The sequence below is a fragment of the Planococcus citri genome, chromosome 5 (genome assembly GCF_950023065.1).
Source record: "Planococcus citri chromosome 5, ihPlaCitr1.1, whole genome shotgun sequence".
Lineage (NCBI taxonomy): Eukaryota > Metazoa > Arthropoda > Insecta > Hemiptera > Pseudococcidae > Planococcus > Planococcus citri.
In genome coordinates, this window is record NC_088681.1 from 50,012,326 (window position 1) to 50,036,578 (window position 24,253).

General features: G+C 34.1%; 2 protein-coding genes across 7 annotated transcripts in view; both read left to right on the forward strand.

Moving 5' to 3' along the window:
- The window catches only part of LOC135849016 (uncharacterized), a 39,189-nt gene extending 25,846 nt beyond the window's left edge, over positions 1 to 13,343 (forward strand). The window contains exons 1-5 of one of the 6 annotated variants that reach the window (XR_010559474.1): positions 11,575 to 11,782; positions 12,023 to 12,122; positions 12,287 to 12,399; positions 12,555 to 12,750; positions 12,909 to 13,343. Coding sequence is in view for 4 of the 6 variants with exons in the window: in XM_065369144.1 (XP_065225216.1) it covers positions 12,038 to 12,122; positions 12,287 to 12,399; positions 12,517 to 13,227 (909 nt within the window). In the remaining 2 variants the exon portion in view is untranslated. Of the gene's footprint in view, positions 1 to 11,574; positions 11,783 to 12,022; positions 12,123 to 12,286; positions 12,400 to 12,516 lie in introns of those variants that run through there. The other 5 variants (XR_010559475.1, XM_065369145.1, XM_065369143.1 and 2 more) reach the window with 5 other exon arrangements.
- Positions 13,344 to 19,647: 6,304 nt separating this feature from the next.
- On the forward strand, positions 19,648 to 24,180 carry l(3)07882 (Nucleolar protein 14 homolog l(3)07882). Its single transcript, XM_065369902.1, has 14 exons — positions 19,648 to 19,804; positions 19,935 to 20,015; positions 20,096 to 20,242; positions 20,320 to 20,449; positions 20,538 to 20,833; positions 20,919 to 21,091; positions 21,181 to 21,401; positions 21,483 to 21,673; positions 21,743 to 22,060; positions 23,012 to 23,169; positions 23,259 to 23,442; positions 23,537 to 23,685; positions 23,765 to 23,920; positions 24,001 to 24,180. The coding sequence occupies exons 1-14, from the start codon at positions 19,790 to 19,792 to the stop codon at positions 24,101 to 24,103; spliced, it is 2,322 nt and encodes a 773-aa protein (XP_065225974.1). The 5' UTR covers positions 19,648 to 19,789; the 3' UTR covers positions 24,104 to 24,180.
- Positions 24,181 to 24,253: the final 73 nt, after the last annotated feature.

Sequence of the window (24,253 nt, forward strand, 5' to 3'; positions counted from 1 at the left end):
ATGGTTACTATAATTTTAATCAGAATACTCCTAATGTTGACAATATTATTGATAAACCTAGCATTAAATATTTCTCCATACCATATATAGGTAGGTATTTCAACAGAATTAAACACATAGTGAATAGTGATTCCACCAGAATTGCTGCCAAAAATTGCAATAGTAATAAATTTAAATTTTACTCTAAACTCAAAGATACCAATGAAAAACTCAAATGTAGTAATGTGGTTTATTCTATAAAATGTAGTCAATGTGATAGCGTATATATTGGCGAGACAGGTACCTACCTATCGAATCGTCTTTACAGGCACAAATACGATGTACGTAATTCAAAAACATCTACTGCTCTGTGCGAACATTCGAAAATGACAGGGCATAATTTTGATTTTGACAATACTAAAATTTTGGCTTTTGAAAAAAACACCCTAAAAAGACGAATTCTCGAATGTATTTTTATCAATCAGGCCAAAAATGCGATCAATTTCAGGACTGATTTGTCTAATTTTAACGAAATTTATCGTCTGGTTATAGGTTAAGGTGGTGTGGATTTTTCCTGTCTTTTCTAGTCCCATTCATCTATTTTATCTATGTACTGCGTTTCATCTATGTTCTGTACTTGCGTAATTGTGTTATACTTTCAGTCTTGTTTCTACCGCTGAAGAAGGCAACGAGAGTGCCGAAACATACGGTTAATTGATAATATTCAAAATATAGCGTGAATAAAATCGACATGTGTCATAGTTTTTTTCAATATTTCGCCTTGTCACGCGTAATAATTCTACTCCTTTTAATCAATTTGTATCAGAAACAAGATTGTACTAAGAACAGAACCTAAAGGAACTCCATTTTCAATTTCAAAGGATTTTGAGTAAGTGTTATCTAGGCTAACTCTGAAAGAACGATTTATTAGAAAGTTTTGAATAAAGTATGCCAAGTGTCCACAAATTCCAAAGGAGTGCAATTTTCTGAGGAGTCTTCCAAAATAAAAATGTTTTCTGTTGAAAAATTCTGAAAATTCAAATTGATATATTTTTTATACAAGTCTAGCCAGTCTAGGGGTCTTCCAAAACGAAAATGTTTTCTGTTGGAAAATTCTGATGCTGCATCTGCATGAAAAGAGCATCACTTTTATACTTTGATCAAATTTCTTAAAATTTCAAAATGAAAGCCTCCAATTTTGACGAAACTCACGCAAAATGTTAGTTTTGATGTAAAACTAATTTTTGAGTTGACCTCTCTCCTCCCCCCCTCCCCACCACAACCCGAGAAATGTGCCCATACGTGCTCAAAATTCGAAATTCTCGTTCTCAAGACAGGGTGGTCCAAAAATGTTGAAACTTTCATTGTAAACAGTCATCCTTACATATTTAGAGTTTTTTTTGGATCGGGGGAGGGGGTCGAAAATTTCAAAAATTCCCTTTGCAAAATATTTTCAAAAAAGTTACAAAAATCAAAATTTCACAAAAAAAAATGTTTTTTTGTCATTTTTTGCCATGTTTGGACTTTTGTATTGATGGCCAAAATTTTTGGAAAAAATGAAATTTCAAACCAAGTATACGTAAAAAGACACGAAAATGACAATTTTACATTTTCGAGCCACAATAAACGTTTTGAAATTTTCAACCCTTCCCTCCCCTCAACAAAAAAAAACTTAAATATGGTCATTTTTTTGAAAAAATTCTACTCTACGTACGCATCTACCTATAGTCACCATTTTCTATACAAGTTTCAGAAATTTTGGACCATCCTCTCTGGATAGCGAGAATTTTGAATTTTGAGCACGTATGGTCACATTTCTTGAGTTGAGGTGGGGAGGGGGAGGGGTCGATCTCAAAAAATTTTTAGGATAGTTTTACATCAAAACTATGATTGTAACATTTTGGGTGAGTTTTATCAAAATTGGAGAAAGTGCGGTTTTCATCATCTTCCTGATACGCACTTTGTTCGAACATCTGGCTAATTAGCGGGGAAAATCCTTTAGGGAGGGGGGGGGGTGATCTGGGGTAAAAAGTTGGAAAAATTTCAGTCTCCCTCCCCCCCACGACACATCACTTCATCACGCGTCTGTTTCGGTCGTCCTTTCGACACGACACCAGAAAAGGGTACCGTAGATAATAAATAATGAAAATGTGATGATTTTTTAAAAAATGCGAGTAAAATTGTTAAACACCTTGTGCAAACAAAAAAGTAAATCTATTAAAAACTGCCGTGTGCCGATACTTATACCAGTAGTTAGGTACGAAAATATTGCATCAGAAAATGTAAATTTAAGACAACAATTTTTTGGTAACTAGCTACGACCTACTTCCCAGGTAATGCACTAAAAAATCGATTATCCGGTTACATTTTTTGCAATTATGAAATTATAATTATTATTATGAGTGGTAAAAAATGGCATTAATGCAAAACCGAGAGTCGAAAATAGTAGGTATTACATTTCTCGATGAAATTTATCAAAATCAAGTAAAAATTGCATAAATTGAGAGATTGTTGAAAACTTGTTGTTGTTTTGAAAACACTAAAGTGCCATTAAAAAATCTACCAAGAAGTAGGTAATAAATTTGGGGAAATTGAGCGAAAAAATTGCTAAAATCTGTTTAAAGTAAAATTTAATGAAATTAAGCGAAAATTGCACGAACATGGTTCTACACTTTTCAAAATGTTTTAAAAACAAGGAAAAAAACTCGCCACAAAGTGATTTAAATGTTATATAAATACCTAGGTACTTACGAAAAAAACATTCAAATTCTCCAAAATTACGCGAAAGCAACGTTTCAATAGAATTTGTTGGTGTTGAACGATAATTGCCTGAAATATCGTTGAAAAATAAAAACGCGAAAAAAAATCATCAAAGATTTCCAAAAAGTAAGAAATTTCTATAAAATATGTGAAAATCGAGCGAAAGTTGCATGAAACATTGTTGAAACCTTCCATATTAGTGTTTTTAAAAAATACAATTTCGCCAAAAAGTTCAATGGAATTGCAGCGAAATTTAATAAAATTGAGCAAATATCGCGCGAAACATCGACTATAAAAAATATGTTACATTTTTTTTTAATGCGGGAAAAAACATTGAAAAACATCGAAAAATGATGGAATATTGATAAAATTTGATAAAATAAACTCAAAATTGCCTAAAATAAATGAAATTCCAATATTTGAGAAAATTGAGTAACAATTGTATGATACCTACGTAGTTTCTAAACGTGTTTAAATGTTATGTAAAATGACCAAAAAAAATCATCGAAATTCATTTAAAATTACGTACTAATAAGAAATGCAATGTCTAGTAAATTTTGCAAAATTTTGTAAAAATTGCAAAATTGCACAATATATTGTTTAAAAATAGGTGAAAATTACAGAAATAAAAAAGAAGCATTAATTACCGAACGAATTTCAGCTTTAAATTACCAAACTATTGTTAAAACCTTAAACCAAAACAAAAAACCATTAAAATCAATGTTTGTTTTCAAAATTGACATTTTTAATTAAAATTTCTAAATAATTTTATTCGAGAATGACCTCAAATTAGTCGAAAAACGTATTTTACTCGATTTTTTTTAAACCAAGGAAAATTCTAAAAATGTAAAACGGTTTGTTTGGTAAAAAGTTCAAGTTCATGCATTCTTCTGGAGAAAAAGCTTTTGGACACAAATCGAGTCGAAATGTTGGCTGAGGGGGTTTTTCAACACGACGAATTCATTTCTGGTGTTGAAGTTTTGCAAAGTTGCTGGTTTTCCTGGAAATTGTTCATTTTAGCGCTCAAACTTGCACGGATGCGTGCTGTCATCTATCGGATTATTAGCGAACTACTAGATCCGTTTGAAATTTTGGTACTAGAGACCTGCTAATATCCTATATTCTCCTAATAACATGACCACATTTTCGAACCTTCCAAACACTGTTTCGCGAATTTAACCGTGTCAAATGGGTTGCATACCCGAACTCATCAAGGCAGAGGGTTAAAAACGATTTAAAAGACCTGCCAATATCTTACATTTTCCTAATGACATGAGCCATTGTACAGCTCGTTTGTAGCTCTTTTCAGCCATTCCTATTTGTCGAATGGGTTGCATATTTTTACAAAACAAGGCGCAAAAGTAATTTTCACATTTTATTCACGTTTTTGGCTTTTTTCGGGCATTTCGATTTGTCAATTGGGTTGCATATTTTAACAGAACAAGGCGCAAAATTTATTTTTACACTTACCTTACCTTTATTATTTTTCAAGCTGGTGAGTAAAACACAAGCGGCGAAGCCCAAATTCGGTATATTGAGGTTTTTGAAGGCGCTGCATTCAAATTTCAGATCATTTTCGTGAGTAACTCGAAATTAGCCTCATGAGACAAGGGGTAAAACTCGAAATTAAGCCTAAAGTTACGCCACACATCGAAATACATGTTTTTGAGGCTCCGAAGTTCGAATTTTGATAGTATTTCGAAATAAACTCCAAAAAGGGGCTTCAGAGGAGGAGGTTCAAAATTCCAAAATTAGCCTACATATCACGCGACATATCAAAATATATGTTTTTGACGCTGCTGAACACGAATTTGATATTATTTTGGCAGAAATCACGCAAGGGGCTTTTGAAGGGGACGTTCAGAACTCAAAAATAGGTATAATGTAGCAAATCAAAATGTACATATGTTTTCGAAGATCCTCAGTATGAATTTGATATTATTTCCACGTGAGCCCCGAAACGAGTTTCTGAAGAAGGGGGGGTCCACAACTCAAAAATGACTTTACATATCGTGTTGTAAATCAAAATTTATATGTTTTCGGGGATCCTACGTACGAATTTGGTTTCATTTCAGAGTGAACCCCAAAAGGAGCTTCTGAGGAGGAAGTTCAAAAATTCCAAAATTGGCCTGAATATCACGTGACATATCAAAATACTCATTTGTTTTTGATGCTCGCAAACACGAATTTTTATCATTTAGGTAGAAACTCCAAAAGTGGCTTCTGAAGGGGAGGTTCAGAATTTGAAAAAAGGAATCGAATATTACGTGGTACATTAAAATGAACGTTTTTGAAGTTCCCGAGAACGAATTTGATATAGATGAATTAGGCCTACCCGTTAAAGCTTTCGAAGATAGTACATCAGGCCCGTAGCCAGAATCTGGCTGTAGCTGGGGCGAAGGAAATATCAGCTGGGGCAGCACTTTTTGAGGCTCGAACATCTGTGAAACATCCCCCTCCCTTCAACCCCCCTCAACCATCCGTTATTCCAAAACAATTTTTACAAAAAATGAACATAATGCGTGATGCTGGGGTTGAGTCTAATACTTACAGCTGTAATCTGCGCGATTTACTGTGAAACTCTTGTAATAATTCTTTGGCTGTGACTGTTTCTGTTTAAATTTTGTCATGAGGTAAAATAGTCAAATTTGACTCGCGTCCAAACAACATTGAAAAAATATATTATTCAAATTTTTAAAGAAATGTTAAGACAAAAAACACTCTTTTCACCTGAAAAAACTTTACTTCTCGAAACAAACTTTTGCCCTCACTCAGGGCTCGTACTTGGTCACTTTTCAAGAAACTAAGTTACTAAATTGGGTTACTTTTTCGATAAGTAGCTTTGGTTTTCCAAATTATTATTATTTTTTTTTAATTTCAAAAATTCAATTTTTGCATTTAACTTGATGAGAAAAAAATGCTAGTAATATCCATAAGTGAATAATTTGAGAAAGTTGACCTACTTATACATACACTTTTATCACCAAAAATAGCTCAAAATCTCACTTTTTGTCAACATTTCCGAAAATATCCTCGTTTCTTGCCAAAAATTGTTACTTTTTGGTAAACAAAATTCAAGAAATATCCATTTCCCTTTCTAAAAATTACCAAATAATTTCGCTTTTTTGCTTGAAAAAAATGTCAATGACCGAAATTTCTCCCATTTTCAACCGAAGGTTGCGAAAAAAATAATCATTTTTTTGGCCTATGATTGCCCAAAATTCGTGGTTTTCTTCAAAAATAGTCCATCTTGCTTTTTGCTAAGATTGTCAAAATTCTCGGTTTTTTGCAAAAAATTATAAAAATTTTCATTCTTTCTTAAAAATTGTCCATAGGTCTTCTCTATTGCTGAAAATTTTAGCTTTTTCGTAGTGTAAAAGTCTCAATTTTTTATGTAAAATTGCCATAAATTGCACAAAGTGAAAGTCTCACTTTTCGAAAAAAATTGCAAAAAGATGTACTGGATTTCTAATCCTCACAAATTACTAATTTTTACTCAAATTACATATCAAATTTTTGATTTAAAATTTAGTGAACGCATCGAGCGAGCCATCGAGCTATCAAATGCAATTCATGCTAGTGTAGCCATTTCATGAACGTAACCATAATTTTACATTACCATAATTTTACATTGTTGAGTTTTTGGTTTTTTGCACATTCTGATTTTTTTTCTGATTTTGCTGGTCGGGGCAAACGTGTTTTTTTTTTGATTTTGCTTCCTGGGGCAAACAGCCTTTCTAGCCGGGGCATTGCCCCGGCTGCCCCTACACTGGCTACGGGCCTGAGTACAATACTTGAAGAAGATTCTGATTCTTCTGTAGATTATTTTTTTTAAATATCGGTTTAGTTTTTTGGCCACGTTATTGGTGGTTCAAACTTTTTTGGTCGAAAGTTTTCGTCATTAGAAATTTTTAAGGAAGTTTCTGTTCATATTTTTACGATTAGTTTTAGTTGACTTTATGAATGTTCTTTAGGTTTATTTTTATGTAAAGATATTAGAGCGGGAAAATAACGTAAAAAGGCGAGGGCAAAAAGGAAAAAATTGGCACATTAATTTTTTCTACGGGAATGTGTTCAGATGAACCCCCTGAACTACCAAAAAAAACTGACCCTCCTACACCTGGAGCTAATTTCTTTAGGGGGCTAAAAAACCGGTTGCGATTCATGTTTTTTGCGTTTTACTCCGAAAATATTAGGTTTACGATAAAAAGTACCATAACAAAAAATGTTCCCCTTCAAATTCTCTACAATTTGATACTACGCTCGATACCCATCCCTCATGAGGGGTGTCTAAAAAAATGGGTGGAAAGAGTAGGTGTTTCAAAAAAGGTCAGTCCAATAAATTGATCAAAGTTACCACTTAATATCTTTTGTTTTCGCTCAAATTTTTTTTACAAAGTCTACTCACCCAACTATTAGTCACACCACCATTGATTGGTCTTCATCCCTCCCTAAGGGTTGGTGGGGGATGCTTGATTTTTCTAGTAACACACAACTGAATCGTATATTTGAAAAACGAATCTGGACATGCGATATATCGAATAGATGTTTTCGAGGTCGCTGAATACGAATAACAACTTATTTTCTGGGTCCAACTCCAACTCCTCAAAGCTCCTTTGTGCCCTAACATGGGGGCTAATATTTCAAAAAATCATCAAAAAGTCGATTGAATTTATCAAATGGAATGTTTTTGAGGTTGCCAAGCTCAAATATGAACTTATTTTTTGAGTCCCGACCCACAATGTCTCTCTGTGCCCCAGAAAAAGGTCCAAAATCAGAAATAATTCTGAAAAAAATTCATCTCAAAAACACTACCTCTACATCTCCCCTTTTCCCTCCAAAAGTTACTCCAGTCAGTGTTTTTGAGATGAATTTTCATAATTACATATTTCTATTTTTCCTGCAAAAATGTCTTTAATGACTGGACTAAGCCCACTCTTTGACCAAATTATTCGACATGTATAATACTTACCTTGAGTTTCTTCAAAACATCAATAGGTAGTTAGGTACCTTTCAATTTTTCGATGAAATTATACGATATCCATAATTCCTCCGAAGTATCTCCTACGCTATTCTAACGAATCATGGAAATTATTTCAAAATTTGAAAGATCGAATATTAAAAAATTGACTAACCAAACCAGCGAAAGATTTGATATAATTTCTGCCCACTGAGACGAGAACTTTCAAGTGCTTTATTCCTACCAAACCGGTGATCTTTTCTATCATGTTAGTTGATAAAGATATAATTTCCTTTTAAATGAAACATTCCTTCAGTAAGGACAATTAATTTGGCTCGATGGAAACACCTAATACTCACTCGCAGTTCACCAAATTACCCAGATTTGTGTCCATTTTCTCAATGGGGGGGGGGGGGCATTGAAATATCAGTGATACTTCTTTAGCTTCGGTCAAATTTGTTTAATTGCTTCTTTAATCGTATAGTAGGTTTTGCCTACGATGAATCTGCATTAATAAAATTCTGGTCTATAATTTTCTCAGTGCTAAAGCAAAAAACACTCGTCATTTTACAGGTATTATCGATCAAACTTCAAACATTTCTACGGTAACGTGTTTCGAAGACGAATTTTTAAAAAAATGAGCCATAAAAATAATGGAAATTTAATTACTTATTCAAAATATGATACATTTATAACTATGTATAGCAAAACGACATTAAATTCACGTATTAGATTAAAATAAAATGTTTTAAAAAGAGTGATTCTCTTGATATAAAATTTAAAAAGTAGGTAGGTATAGCAATATTATCGAAAAAAATACACAACACATCGTTAGTAGTGAAATAATAGGTTGTTTATTCTTAAATATGAAGTATAGGTATAGGTACACGGAATTACCAGTTTGGTCATCATCTTTTACAAATCGGAATCGTTAATAAAAGTATACAAATCGTTGATGGAATCCGCTATCTTCCATGGAACATAAATGAAAACCTTGCACTTCCGTTTGGAAACTCTTCTCCTTACTATGCTAAAACCTCTGGGTACAAATTTGGAAAAGTCCGACAGCAAATCGTGATGTCCATCGAATAACTCAACAACTTTTTCAATGAGCTGAAGAGTCGATATTTTCTTGTTCTCCCACTCTTGCAAAAACGAAATGAATTTCGAATAACAGCCTTCTAAACTTCCGACAGATATTTTCATTTTAATAGAGAAATTTTTCCATAATGTTAAATCGAAACTATCAATTCTGGAAGAAGTATTTTTACACGTGGAATTCCTTACGAAAACCGGAATATAACGTTTTTTGATTTTTTTACGTTGAAGATCCATCGAATGATCAGGATAATGATATACCTAATATCTTCGTAGAATTGTGGAAAAATCACTACCAAAGATAAATATTTATGAGAAAATACGCGAGAAAATCAACGACAGCTCTTATACTCACAATCACAATCACAATAATTATTGTTATCAATTGTGACTTTGTGACTCTCTTTGAGTATTGAGATTGCAACCTCAGGTGCCGCGCTAGTGTCGTTTTACATGATAAGAGTTGAAATAGGGGTTTAGTTCCGAAGGTTGCAACCTCACCTAACAATAAAGTTATTATCCAAAAAATACATAATGGGTCATTCCTTGCCAAATCGGCAGATGGCGGATTTTTGCACGAGGGGTACGTTTTTCAAGATCAGATCACGTGTAGAGGTCATCAAACGATGAATTGACGAATCACCCAAACCGGACATTTCTTTGATTTCTTTTTGGCGGAACTGTGGGGCTTCAAAGTTCTCTAAAATGGCCGAAAATCGAAAATTTCAGTTGCAAATTGCTCAGGTTGTATACGTGATATATATTCGGAGAGCCCGCTTTAGGATCTATTGCACCCCCCCCCCTCCCCGTCGATCATCCTCGACAACTTTTTTCTTAAAGGGGAGTCCTAAGGAACATTTCTAGCCCTTGTACTCAAAAAAAAGTGACTCTACTTACAAAATGGCGGCCATTTTGATTGACAGATCAGCCGAAATCACAGATTTTGCGTTCCAACATATAGGACTTGCACAAAATTTTTCAAACCGTACAAAGGCGCATCGAAAGATCAGGCAAACATTCATCACCTGTCAAAATTTCAAGTGCTAAAGTGCCTTTCTCGATTTTTGGTGAATTTTTAAAAATCAAATTTAGGTCAAAAATGAGGGAAAAAATCAAAATTTTACCAAATTGACCTAGAAAGCTGAAATTTGGGATACACTCTATTTTCGACATGCCAAATCGATTGAAAACTGTTTCAAACCGTTTTGAGCAGTTCTGGAGCCTCAGGGAGCCTCCAGCAGATTTTTGAAACTCAAAATTCCTACAAAATTTCAACAAAATGGAGTTGGAAAGCTGAAATTTATTCTGAAAACTAATTTAAAAGCGCTACAAAGTACTGCAGGCGAATTTCAAGTCGTTTTGGAGCCTTCGGCTACCTTTTGAAAATTCCTGGAGCCTCCAACAGATTTTTGAAACTTAAAATTTTCACAAAATGTCATCAAATGGAGATGGGAAGCTGTTTACTCTACACTTCAATTTTAACATTCTCTGAAGGCGCGAATTCAGGTGGGTTCAAGTCATTTTGGAGCCTCCAGCAACTTTTTGAAAATTACTGGAGCCTCCAGTAGATTTTTGAAACTTGAAATTCCCGCAACATTTTACCAAAAATGGAGTTGGCAAGTTGAAATTTACTTCGCAAACTAATCTCAATACGATATGAAGTCGACGACATGGTGGTTTCAAATGGTTTTTAAGCTTCCAGCTACTTTTCGGAAATTTCAATTTTCTAAAAAACGCCATACGACCTTTCAAAAAGTCGCTGGAGGCTCCAAAACGACTCGAAATCCACCAGCAGTCGACTTCGTAGCATACTGAAATTAGTTTGCAGAATAAATTTCAGCTTTCCAACTCCATTTGACGAAATTTTGGGGAAATTTCAAGTTTCAGAAATCTGCTGGAGGCTCCAATACAACTTGAAATTCACCTGCAGTACTTCGTAGCGCATTGAAATTAGTTTGCAGAGTGAATTTCAGCTTTACTACTCCATTTTGATGAAATTTTGTATGGGAATTTCGAGTTCCAAAAATCTGCTGGAGGCTCCAGAACAGCTCAAAATGGTTTGAAACAGTTTTCAATCGATTTGGCATGTCGAAAATAGGGTATATCCCAAATTTCAGCTTTCTTGGTCAATTTGGTCAAATTTTGATTTTTTCCATCATTTTTGACCTAAAATATGTGATTTTCATAAATTCACTAAAATTCGAAAAAGGAAATTTAGCACTTGAAATTTTGACAGGTGATAAATTTTTGCCTGATCTTTCGATCTACTCTTGTACAGTATGAAAAATTTTGTGCAAGTCTTATGTTTTGGAACGCAAAATCTGCGATTTCGGCTGACCTGTCAATCAAAATGGCCGCCATTTTGTACTCGTAAGTAAGGCCACTTTTTTTTTAGTACAAGAGCTAGAAATGTTCCTTAAGACTCCCCCTTTAAGAAAAAAGTTGTCCCGGAGGATCATCGGGGGGGGGGGGGTGCAATAGATCCTTAAGTGGGCTCCCCGACTATTTTGTAATTGTATAAGAGCATCGTTTTCGAAAACTTTAAATTATTCAACATTTTTGCTTCCAACTCTCCCTTCCAAAATTTGTTTGAACTACATCTGCGTAAATGTAGCTGGAAAAATCCGTGAGACAAGGGTGGGGGGGGGTAAGTAAGTATATTATATTTTTTATAGTAGGTAGGTATGTAAAGTACGTACACGCAAAACTTTAATAGGATTCGATTTTTAATTATGTTGATAGAAAAAAACTAGATTGTCAATTCTTGGAGATAAGATGTAGATACGTATACGTAGCTTTTCAAGTAAGATAACTGCGCAATAGTAAATTTGAACTGAATAATTTTTTTTCAGCATGTAATGCTGATGAATTTGTGCTATGAATGTGTATTTCCATCAAAGATCACGAAATTGCAACAAAATAAAAATAACCTGAAATCAAATTATAATTATAAGTTTAGGAATTGAACAGAATCACATCAAGCAAGTAGGTCCCCTCTTTTTATGCCATAATTTTTCACTCTGCTTATTCTGGTCTCCTCTCCCTTGAAAGATGAATTCTTATTACATAAGTAAATATTAGAAGCAGGACACTTGAAATTCAACTCGTAAGCCCAGTTTCTGAGTTGAAATGCATAACATTGTACCTTGTAGCAAATGTTACCTGCTTCTGATGTAATGAAAATTTCAGTCATATTGAGTACAATGTACCTATGGTTTGTTTCAGAATAAAATTGGACCTATGTTACCCATAATTACTTGCCTGACTTTATTATCGGTGATATACATTGTCCACGTTCAGGCTGACGAGCAAGATGACCCAATCGGTGAGTAATAACACGCGCCTATCGTATCTCTAAATAAACAAATTTTATAATTTTTTCGAGACGATGGTATAAAAAGTGCACATCATTGCTTTGAATTTCACGCCTATTGAAGAAATTTTGTTTGTAACGTTTTCCACTACCTCGTTGAATCGTTTCCGTTTCAGATTCAAATATATTCTCGTCATCGGAAAAACAAGAACTAAAAATATTTCAAGGCCACCAAAGATGGCTTCACAAGAAAGCCCTTAGACAACTCAAAGAAAAAGAAGCAACCTCTGTAAGTGTAAAAAACAAAACAAGAAGTAGTTACGCCCGTATTTTAATGAACCAAAAAAATTATTTACCATAGGTAGATATTTACCTACCACCTCGTTTTTGTTTCTGTTACCTACAGTTTTTTTCATATTTTTGTTGCGCTGTGGATCATTGCAGAGGTGTGATGGAACTGAATCACAAATTTACAGAATTATATCTGAATTTATACCACACACGTGTAACCCCTCAAGACTTACCAGAAGATTTTCAGCATTTAAATGACACCTGTGATGAATGGTTGGACGTAGTATTTTACCGAAAAAACCCAAAAAATAAAAAACCACCGCGGCAAAAAATTAAATCCGCATACCTGGTATGGTATACTGCTTTGTCTTCGGAACGCGATGACAATGCACATAGTTATTTCTTAAACTTGATACGCACTAAATTACAAAAAATTAGAATCATCAAACCAATCAAATATGAAACCAACGATGTGATATACCGCCGTTTTTCTGCTTCCATGGCAAGGTCTTACCGAATTTTCGCCAGTCTATACCATGATTTAATCACAGAAATGTCAAATATAGGACGCAAAAATCCGAAACTGCCATTCAATGAAGTATTATTTGAACTGATCCCAAAATGGAGCATGACGGCTGAGGACATTGCGTTTCAAAATGTTCTTATAGATGCACATCACAATCGACCCGTTAATGCAAACAAAACTTTAATTGAAACGATTTTTTTTGAAAGAGGAACGGATGACTGGGTATGTGTTCCTGCTGAGAATTCAGAATACTGCATTGTTATACGTAACGAAACACCTCCAGCACATTACTTGTTCTAAGTATTCCTCTACTAGATAATATACCTATACCTTAGCAACTACAACCTACCAAAGATCTCGGTATGCTGTATACTCCAAATATTTAAACATCTTGATAAAATCATTTTTTAATCAAATTGTTTCTTTCTAATCAAATTGATTCATTCATTGTGACTATTTTCAGAAATTTAGGTGGTATAAAATACATGTGTGTACTACGGTGGATCGTTTTTCGCTTTTTTGGAAAGATGAATGGTAATGATGTGAGCCCAAAAGTTTTGTCTAGACCTCAAAATGACGAGGTAATTTTGTCACAATTTTGACTCACCCCTTACCACACCCAGCCCTATCAGATCTCCCTTAAAATTAGGGTTTACTTGAATTTTTTTTTTAAATTGAACTTTTTTAATGAAAATGGTTTTAGCACACATGACTACCAAAAAAATCATTACTAACAATTCCTTTTTTCAATCTCATTAGTCTGGGAGCACGCTTAAGGATCTATTGCAGCGCCCCCCCCCCCGGCCGATCATCCGCGACAACTTTTTTCTATAAAGGGTGAGTCCTAAGGAACCTTTTTAGCCCTTGTACTAAAAAAAAAAAGTGGCCCTACTTACAAAATGGCGGCCATTTTGATTGACAGGTCAGCCGAAATCGCAGATTTTGTGTTCCAACATAGGACTTGCACGAAATTTTTTAAACCGTACAAAATTAGATCGAAAGATCAGGCAAAAATTTATCATCTGTCAAAATTTCAAGTGCTAAAGTGCGTTTTTCGATTTTTGGTGAATTTTTGAAAACCAAATTTAGGCCAAAAATGAGAGAAAAAAACCAAAATTTTACCAAATTGACCAAGAAAGCTGAAATTTGGGATATACCCTATTTTCGACATGCCAAATCGATTGGAAACTGTTTCAAATCGTTTTGAGCAGTTTTGGAGCATCCAGCAGATTTTTGAAACTCGAAATTCCTACAAAATTTCACCAAAATGGAGTTGGAAAGCAGAAATTTATTCTGAAAATTAATTTCAATGTGCTACGAATTACTGCAGGTGAATTTCAAGTCGTTTTGGAACCTTCGGCTACCTTTTGAAAATTCCTGTAGCCTCCATCAGATTTTTGAAACTTAAAATTTTCACAAAATTTCATCAAATGGAGATGGGAAGCTGTTTACTCTACACTTCAATTTTAACATTCTCTGAAGGCGCGAATTCAGGTGGGTTCAAGTCATTTTGGAGCCTCCAGCAACTTTTTGAAAATTACTGGAGCCTCCAGTAGATTTTTGAAACTTGAAATTCCCGCAACATTATATCAAATGGAGTTGGCAAGCTGAAATTTACTTCGCAAACTAATCTCAATAGGATATGAAGTCGACTACATGGTGGTTTCAAATGGTTTTTAAGTTTCTAGCTACTTTTCGGGAATTTCAATTTTCCAAAAAACGCCATACGACCTTTCAAAAAGTCGCTGGAGACTCCAAAACGACTTGAAATCCACCAGCAGTCGACTTCGTAGCACACTGAAATCAGTTTGCAGAGTAAATTTCAGCTTTCCAACTCCATTTGACGAAATTTTGAGGAAATTTCAAGTTTCAAAAATGTACTTTAGGCTCCAGTAATTTTCAAAAAATCGCTGGAGGCTTCAAAATGACTTCTTGAAATCTCCCTGCAGTCGACTTCGTAGCATATTGAAATTAGTTTTCAGAGTAAATTTTGGCTATCCCAACTCCATTTAATGAAAATTTGTTGGAATTTCGAGTTTCAAAAACCTGCTGGAGGCTCCAGAACTGCTCAAAACGGTTTGAAACAGTTCCCAATCGATTTGGCATGTCGAAAATAGGGTATATCCTAAATTTCAGCTTTCTTGGTCAACGTACCTAGGTAAATAATAAAAGTGAAACAAAAACAGGCAATATAAACTGAATGAGGCGGTTTTGTTTTTTTTGTTTGTTGTTTGGAAATGTGTTTCAAAAAAAATATATATATTAGGTTCATAATTTGTGATCGGGAATATTCGAATTGAGGAGCCCATTGCAAAAATAGCCCTTGTCACTTTGAAAAAAAATTGGGGAGGTTCTTTTCCCCACTGCATTGTATGGATGTATCAGTATGATAGCCCTCTAGAAGTTTTTCTGAGAGTAACAGTAATTACTAAAGTTGATATTAAAAAAATTTGTTTGAATGATCTAATTTTGTACTGTTTAAAAAATTTCGTGCAAGTTCTATGTTGGAAGTTGGAACACAAAATCTGCGATTTCGGCTGACCTGTCAATCAAAATGGCCGCCATTCTGTAAGTAGGGCCACTTTTTTTTTGTACAAGGGCTAAAAAGGTTCCTTAGGACTCGCCCTTTATAGAAAAAAGTTGTCGCGGATGATCGACCGGGGGGGGGGCGCTGCAATAGATCCTTAAGCGTGCTCCCAGACTAATGAGATTGAAAAAAGGAATTGTTAGTAATGATTTTTTTGGTAGTCATGTGTGCTAAAACCATTTTCATTAAAAAAGTTCAATTTAAAAAAAAGAATTCAAGTAAACCCTAATTTTAAGGGAGATCTGATAGGGCTGGGTGTGGTAAGGGGTGAGTCAAAATTGTGACAAAATTACCTCGTCATTTTGAGGTAAAAATCAATGCACTATACCAATTCATCAGGACTTTACAGTGGTTTCTTGTTTTGCTTGTTTTTCGACTTTTCATTTTAGACCGGGGCTATTTTTGCAATGAGCTCCTCAATTGTTTTCCAAATTATTTGGGCATTTTGGGCCTGCATTTTGGCAGATTCTCTTTTTCACAAACGTTTATAAAAATGTTGATAAAAAACGAAAAAAAAATTGGGTCTACATTGTGGTAGCTTTTTCATAAAATATTTTTAAAATGTTGAATGCGAAACAATTATTCACAATTTTTAAACACCGTAAACAGAAGTTCTCATTCCACGTCTTATTGCATAATTACTTGCTGCTCGAGTTCGGTTAAAAAATTAAAATAAAAAGTAAAATGTTATGGTCATTCTTATTTATCATTCTTTTCAAAGGGTATTCCCGGTTAAGATAGGTGAAATGGCCCTGTTCTCAGATTTGGAAAATCATGATGGATTATTGTTAGGTACCTCCAATAAAAATTTTCGAGCGGAATTTCCGCCCCCCAACCCACCCCCCTTGCTCAGTATAGCCAAAAAACGCGTTTTTTGCGCGAAAAATTTGGTATCCATGAGTGGTCGGGGTAAAATTCTGGTACCACGCGGAATGTGTAGGGAAAGCCTGGGCCTTTCAACACGATTTTTTTCAAAAATTTTTATCATAGTGGTGGGGGTAAAATTGACAAAAGAAAACTTTGAAGCGCCACAGCTCCGAACTGAAGGGTACTACACAAAAACTGTTTTCGCCAAAATGTGTCTTTTTACAAGTACTTTCTTCCTACTAATCCATGAAATTGAAATTTTGTCTGCAAAAGGCTCATATTTGCAAAAAACTCTAAAAAATACGCGTTTTTCGAGTTTTTTTGCAAAATTATGCGAAATATGCGAAAAATGTATAGAACAAAAAATGTTGAGCGTCGACTTTTACCCTAGAAAACGTGTTCAAAAGATTGTCAAAACGCTCATCTACTGAACTAAGCGCACGCACGCATATCACATTTTTGCAGCAAAGTCATGAGATGAGGTATTATGGCACCTGCACTGTGCACTATCTGATAATTGTCACGTTCGTCATGTCGCTACATAGTATGGGGCGAAAAATCGCTACTGCAAACTTGTTAAAATTTCCTGCTTTTGCCAAAATTATCAAAAAAGTCACATTTTTGTGAAAATTATAAAAAAATTCTAACTTCTGTCGAAATTATCAAAAAAGCATTGTTTTTGGTCATAATTGTCGAAAAATACATACATTTTCTTCTAAATGACGTTATCAAAAAATCCTGATATTTTTTGTAAAAATGAACAAAAAACCTGTTGTCCAAAATTTCAAAAATTCCAATTTTTTGCCATAATTATGACTTTTTGTAAAAATGAACAAAAAAGTACATGTTTTATGCCAAAATGTTCAAAAAACCTTATCGCCAGAATTGTAAAAAAAGTCTCATTTTCGCCAAAATTGTAAAAAAAATTATTAAAAAATCCCAACTTTTGTCCAAATTTCCAAAAAAGTCCCGTTTTTTCCAAAATTGTTGAAAAAATACCTTTTTTTGACGTTATCAAGAAAGTCCTAATATTTTTTGTAGAAATGACCAAAAAACTTTGTTAGTAGCCAAAATGTCAAAATTTCTTTCTTTTGCCAAAATGATCCTAAGAAGTCGCGCGGTGTTATATTTTTTGCCAGAATTGTCTGCAAAGTTTCTGTTCTTGCCTAAATTGTCAAAAAAATCTCGTTTGCGTCAGAATCGTAAATAAGTTCCTTTTTTGTCAAAATTTAATTATAAAAAAAACTCCTAACTTTTGTGAAAATTTCCAAAAGAAAACTCCTGCTTTTTGCCGAAATGTTCAAAAAATCTTGTTGCCTAAATTGGCAAGAATTCTTGATTTTCCCAAAATTATCCTAAAGAAATCCTGTTTTTTGCCAAACCATTGTCAAAATTCAATTTTTTCTCAGTTATTTCAAAATAAATAGGTAAATTAAAATTACATGCCTATAGGTAAGTATTGTGAAAAAACTTCTGCTTTTAGCCAACATTTTCAAAACTACAGCTTTTTGTCAAAATTGTCTGCAAGTTCCACTTTTTTGACAAAATATTGTGGGCAAAGGCCTTTTTCTGATGAATTATCCAAATTCTATTTTATGCCAAATTGGTTAATAAAATCTTGTGTTAGCCAAAATAGATTGAATGTACAGTTTTTGAAAAAATTGTCAAAAAGTTCTAACGTTTGCCAGAATTTGTCTCAAAAGTGCTGCTTTTTCCATTTTTAAAATCAATACACATTACACAACATATACTTTTTTCAGAAAATCTAGTACATAAATGGGTAAAGGATCTTCAAAAATGCTGAAAAATTATGGCAACTTTATGTAAGTTTGACTTGCGATATTTTCATTTTGAAGGATTTTTTTTGGAAATGTGTTTAAAATGAGAAGACCGTGAAAATTATAACTGAATCGCTCTGATCTCAATTTGAATTTTTTTGGTATTTTTTTATTCACGGAGTTCATGATTACAATTTGAGCTAATTTCAGTAGATGAGCGTTTTGACAATCTTTTGAACACGTTTTCTAGGGTAAAAGTCGACGCTCAACATTTTTTGTTCTATACATTTTTCGCATATTTCGCATAATTTTGCAAAAAAACTCGAAAAACCCGTATTTTTTAGAGTTTTTTGCAAATATGAGCCTTTTGCAGACAAAATTTCAATTTCATGGATTAGTAGGAAGAAAGTACTTGTAAAAAGACACATTTTGGCGAAAACAGTTTTTGTGTAGTACCCTTCAGTTCGGAGCTGTGGCGCTTCAAAGTTTTCTTTTGTCAATTTTACCCCCACCACTATGATAAAAATTTTTGAAAAAAATCGTGTTGAAAGGCCCAGGCTTTCCCTACACATTCCGCGTGGTACCAGAATTTTACCCCCACCACTCATGGATACCGAATTTTTCGCGCAAAAAACGCGTTTTTTTGGCTATACTGGCCAAGGAGGGTGGGTTGGGGGGCGGAAATTCCGCTCGAAAATTTTTATTGGAGGTACCCAACAATAATCCATCATGATTTTCCAAATCTGGGAATAGGGCCATTTCACCTATCTTAAGGCTATTCTCTACCCCTGTTATCAGTAGCGATTTTTGATGAAAACTACGAACTTTGGCCGGGGATTGTGCGAAAACTACTGGACGGATTTTCGTGGGGTTTGGTTTATTTTACTCAGAAAACATTCAAAAGCGAGGGTATGTCGAGATATTTTTGATTTATGTCATTTTGTGGCCGTCATTGGGAATTGAATGGAGGTATTATTGATGCTCAGATCTCCGTTGGAAAAGCTAAATTGGAAAATATGGCTACATACCCTCGCTTTCAATGATAAATTATTAGCATTGGTGAAAAAAAATTGAAAGAATTTTGAAAATTCACGGAGAAATCCCCGTCTGAAGTTTAGATGGGAGCGGGTCGCGGGACATAAGTACGACTAAATTCGTTCACTCGATCACATGCAATCTTATGAACAAACGATGAAAGTAACGAACAAATCGGCTTCATATTTCGAACGTTTTCACTAGGGTAGAGAATAGCCTTAACCGGGAATACCCTTTGTATTCACTTTGATTCTTTTTAGAAATATTTTTAAAATTTCACATTGCTGCTAAAAAAAAAAAAAAATAATAAAAATCTGTTCTTTATGTTGTATTTTTACGCGACGCCAGATAGCGCTAGTATCGAGGACCTCAAAAATAATGTAAAAATTTTAATGGAAAGGCAACGTGCCACTTCCACTGTGGTGCGTTCCGCATCCAAAAAAATTTACGACTTTGTACACATGATAAACATGTGAGATGTGATAAACACTCGTGTTTCTAATTATTTTACAAATTATTTAAAATTAATTTAATTTCTGTACTTTATTCAATCAATTTTTCTTCATATTTCACTCTAGTAATCGATATTGTCACGATGAAGAAAAACAAAGTAAGTAATACGTTGTTTTTCTTGCATTAATATTGATTATATTTCCGTTCAATGCTGTTATCAGTATCGAAATCATTGGTATTTCATTCATATTCACCAATATTAACTTGATATTCACGTTGTATTTCAGAATAGAAAAATGAAGAATATGACCAACAAGGACAGAGTCCTCTCTAAATTCACCACTGGCCGAACCAAGTCCATAAAAAAAGTCAGTAGTATACATTTCTTCTCAGACATCTCTCAACCTTTCTGTACGAAATCTACTAAGTGTTCGGTTCATTTTTACAGAGAAAAAACACTCTACTGTTGGAGTATAAGCTGCAAAATAAAGCAAATAAATTCTTCGACCGTCGAATTGGAGAAAAAAATCGTAACATGACTGCCGAAGACAGAGTAATGGCTCGATTTGTTGCCCATCGTGTGAAAACCAACAAAGTACGATGACTTTAGCTTGTTCTTCTTCACAGTTCACTGACGAGAATTTTATGAATATTCGAACTTTTTTTTCGCAGAAAGAATTGTTCAATTTGGGTGGCGACGAAGAAGTACTAACTCATCAAGGTAGATCGTTACAAGACGTTGAGAAATTCGATACACCGGTGGACGAAAGTGACGAAGAAGAAGATGATGGAAGATTAGACGGTTTGTTTACTTCGTACATTTGGTGTACTTGTGAAAAAATCCAACGTTTATACCAATTCAATAATGCATTTTATTCGTACTTTTGCAGCCAGTTTCGTAAAAGAGGCTCATTTCGGTGGAGGTCTATTTACCAAAGTAACACCGGAATCGTCCAGTCATCAGAGCACCATTGATATGTTGATCGCTGAATCCAAACGTAAAAAAGCCGAACGTCAGCAGACCAAAGAAGAAACGCAGAACTTGACCGAGAAATTAGACAACGATTTGAAAGATCTGTTTCCTCTGGTTACCGATTCCAAGAAAGATGCTGATGAAGGGTTTAAACCGAATCATGAACCGTACGATGTGCTGGTTCGTGAATTGAAATTCGAACCGGTTGGAAGAGTGAGTATTTTTTTAAACGAATATCCCAAGATCTGGTTGTTGGAATTTGTGAGTTTAAAATGATTGTAATTATATCGTTTTTTAGCCTAGTGATAAATTGAAAAGCGAAGATCAAGTTCGTAATGAAGAACGACAAAGGTTAGAGAAATTGGAAAAAGAACGACTCGAGAGAATGAAACGTACCATTGAACCTACTGCTGAAGATGCAGACGAACCGCCTCAGAAGAAACATCAAAGTGCTGATGATTTAGATGATGGGTGAGTAGTTCTTGTGATATCAAATAACATCACATGACTGATAATCTGTGTAGATCAACGTAATAATCTGTTGGTTTGGATTTGTTTAGTCTTGATTTGGATGTGTTTGACGAAGAAGATGATGATAACGACGATGAAGACGAAGATGACCAAAGTGAACAAGACGATGATGATCAAAATGATAACGAAGAAGAAGAAAACGACGAATCTGAAAACAGCGAAGACGAAGACGAAGAAAAAAAAGAAACTCCTTCCACTAGTAAACTAACAGAAATCGAAAAACCACCTCTTAAAAAAAGTAAATCATTCGGTAAGTTTGGAAAATCGTTATACGAAAACATATTTCTCGAAAACCAACAAAATTTGAACTCTAATCGAATTGATCTTTCAGTACCAGGAAGTATATCAGCTCTGAAAGAATTACTCGGCGAGAACGATACAGATGGCAAAATCAAACTAATCAAAGAGGCTGTGAAAAATCAACAAGTTCACGCCGGTGTATCGAATGTTGATCATTTGATGCAATTTTTCAGAATTTTATTGCAGTATCTAGACGAATTATTTCACGAATCGCTTACTAAAGTAAGACATTTTGTGTTCAACATCACAGCCATTCCGGTTCGAGAAACTTTAAATCTATTTTCGTTTCAGGAAAGCTGGATTTTCGCTAGTAAACTGACTCCTGTGTTATTCGATCTCGTTCAAGTATCTGGAGAAAATGCAGCTCAAATTGTATTCGATATAATTAAACGAAAACACGAAGCGTTCAGCTCAGATACCAAACAAGGAGCTACTCCGGATATGCTGCTTGTTTTGAAACTAGTGCCCATATTGTTCCCTACTTCTGATTATTATCATCCAGTTGCTACTCCAGCTACTGCTTTCTTAGCTCGTGTGATATCCCAGAATTCTTGTAAAAATGGCCAGTTCATCGCCGAAGGATTGTTTTTAGCTACGCTTATGTTAGAGGTGAGTTTTCTTAATGATGAAATGAATTTTCAAAATGAATCTCCTCGTTCATCTGCCTCTTGATTTTTTTTTTAATTTTCGGATTCGTTTTTCAAAAGTCGAATCATTTTTGAAAACTATATTTTTCCAAAAAGTAGGGAAGGGGCAGAGAGGGCACTGAAAATTTTCTGTAGTATCTTCTGTATCAAGATTTGTTTATTTCGTCAGTGCTTAATGTCGAAGAAATTTGGTTTGGTTGGATTATTTTTTTGATGACTAATATTTTTCAACAAAAAAAAGTTTACAAAATTTTTTACTCTTTTTTTTTTTTTTTTTTTTTTTTTGAAGAAATGTTTTCTTTTTTGATCTAACTAAGTGACGAGTTAATAAAATTCTATGTATGCTAAAATCAAAAAATATTATTTTTTACTTCTATAATATTTTTGATATGTTGAGAAATCTTAAAATGCAAATTTTTAGTCATTGGGATTTTTTTAAAATTTGAAATGCCTTCTTCTGGACTCCAAAAGAGGTTGAAAATCATGTTGATGACCTCACAACATTTTTCTTGCCCTACCTAATACTATGAAATTTTTATAACGTGAAAATGTACCTTTGAAATAATTTTTAAAATATTTTAATTCGTAATTAGAGTTGATATTTTTTCACCTCTAGTGCCCTCTCACTTTTTTGATAAAAGTTTTTTGAACCGGTATGATTAAATTTTTGAAGGTTAAAGTACTCGTAATTTTATCTTCTAAAACTACTTTGTAGGAGATTTCTTTCATTCGCCTCTCCCCTCCCGCCCTCATCTAAAAAATATTTTTTTAATACCACTGAAACCCCCAAGAATGATTAAAACTGAAAATTACGTTCATGGTTTCATGAAATCTTCTCTCCAGTCCAATTTTTGGAAAAAAACAACAAATTACGAGCTGATCGAGTGACTAAATAAAACGTTATTTTTTGCAGTATATTTCATTATCAAATCGTTACTGCCCAGAAGCTGTAAATTTCTTGAAATGTGTCCTGTATACTGCAGTTCCTAATACTCAGGAAGCCATTCCACCGGTCAATTCGAAAAATAAAAGTTTGACGTTGAAGAAAAATTATTCGAAGAAGAATTTATCGTAAGTTTGTGACTTCATTAACGATATTTTAGCTTTTCATTCGAATCTCCTTCATATTCATGCTCATCTCGATATGTTTTTATTTACAGGCCGGAAAATTTACAACTATCATATTCTAGCTTGAGCAGCGAAGCTGATCTGAACGACGAAGATAAACTCAAATTCATTTTCACCGCTCTAAAATTACTCTCGGCTTATGTAAAACATTACGAAAGTTTTTCAGCATCTTATGCCATTTGGAAACCCATTTTGAAACAACTCGAACAGTTACCAGTATGTGATTTTCTATATTCACCACCTCTGGTGCTCGAATGTGCAGAAAAGTGAATCGTTTTTCTATTTCTAATTCCAATACTCGTTGTTTTAGATCGAAACTTACCCGAAATGCTGCTCCGACGAAGTTAGTGAATTGAAAACTAAGATATCTGCCACCCTAAGTCGTCCTATACAGTATTTAGTTGCTCAGAGAAAACGACCAAAAGCTCTCAGATTATACGAACCTAATATTAGACAAGTGTAAGTATAACCAATTTCATTCTAATTCCGAGTAAGTAATTCTTCTGGTGTTTTATTAATTCTTCCGTTTTTATTTCAGAATCGATGGCCAGTCGTTTAGAACTACATCTCAAGCTAAACAAGAACATGATAAATTACTCCATCAATATAAACGTGAAATGAAAGGTGCCTTGAGGGAGATACGTAAAGATAGAAGTTTCATTGCTCGAGTTAAAGTCTCAGAGCAAGCTCAAAAGTACGTATTTTTTAATGAATTTTGCGTATGGAATAATTCAACCGAGATGACAATTTAATCGGTTGTGTTTTTTTTTGTAGGGATGCTGAAAGAAAAGCTAAAGTGAAACAGATTTTGAACTGGGGCCAGGGTCAGCAAAGCGAATTGAAACGAATGGAACGCAAGAATCGATACAGACATTGATCTTGGATCATTTTGTTATTTATTTTTGTTTTTTGATCATTCGATATAGAATTATATATTGCGAATTATTTTTTAAATTGATTTTTTTTTTGATTGACAGGGGATTAAAAAGAGATTATTTTTCTCGAATAGGTATAATAATGAAGAAGG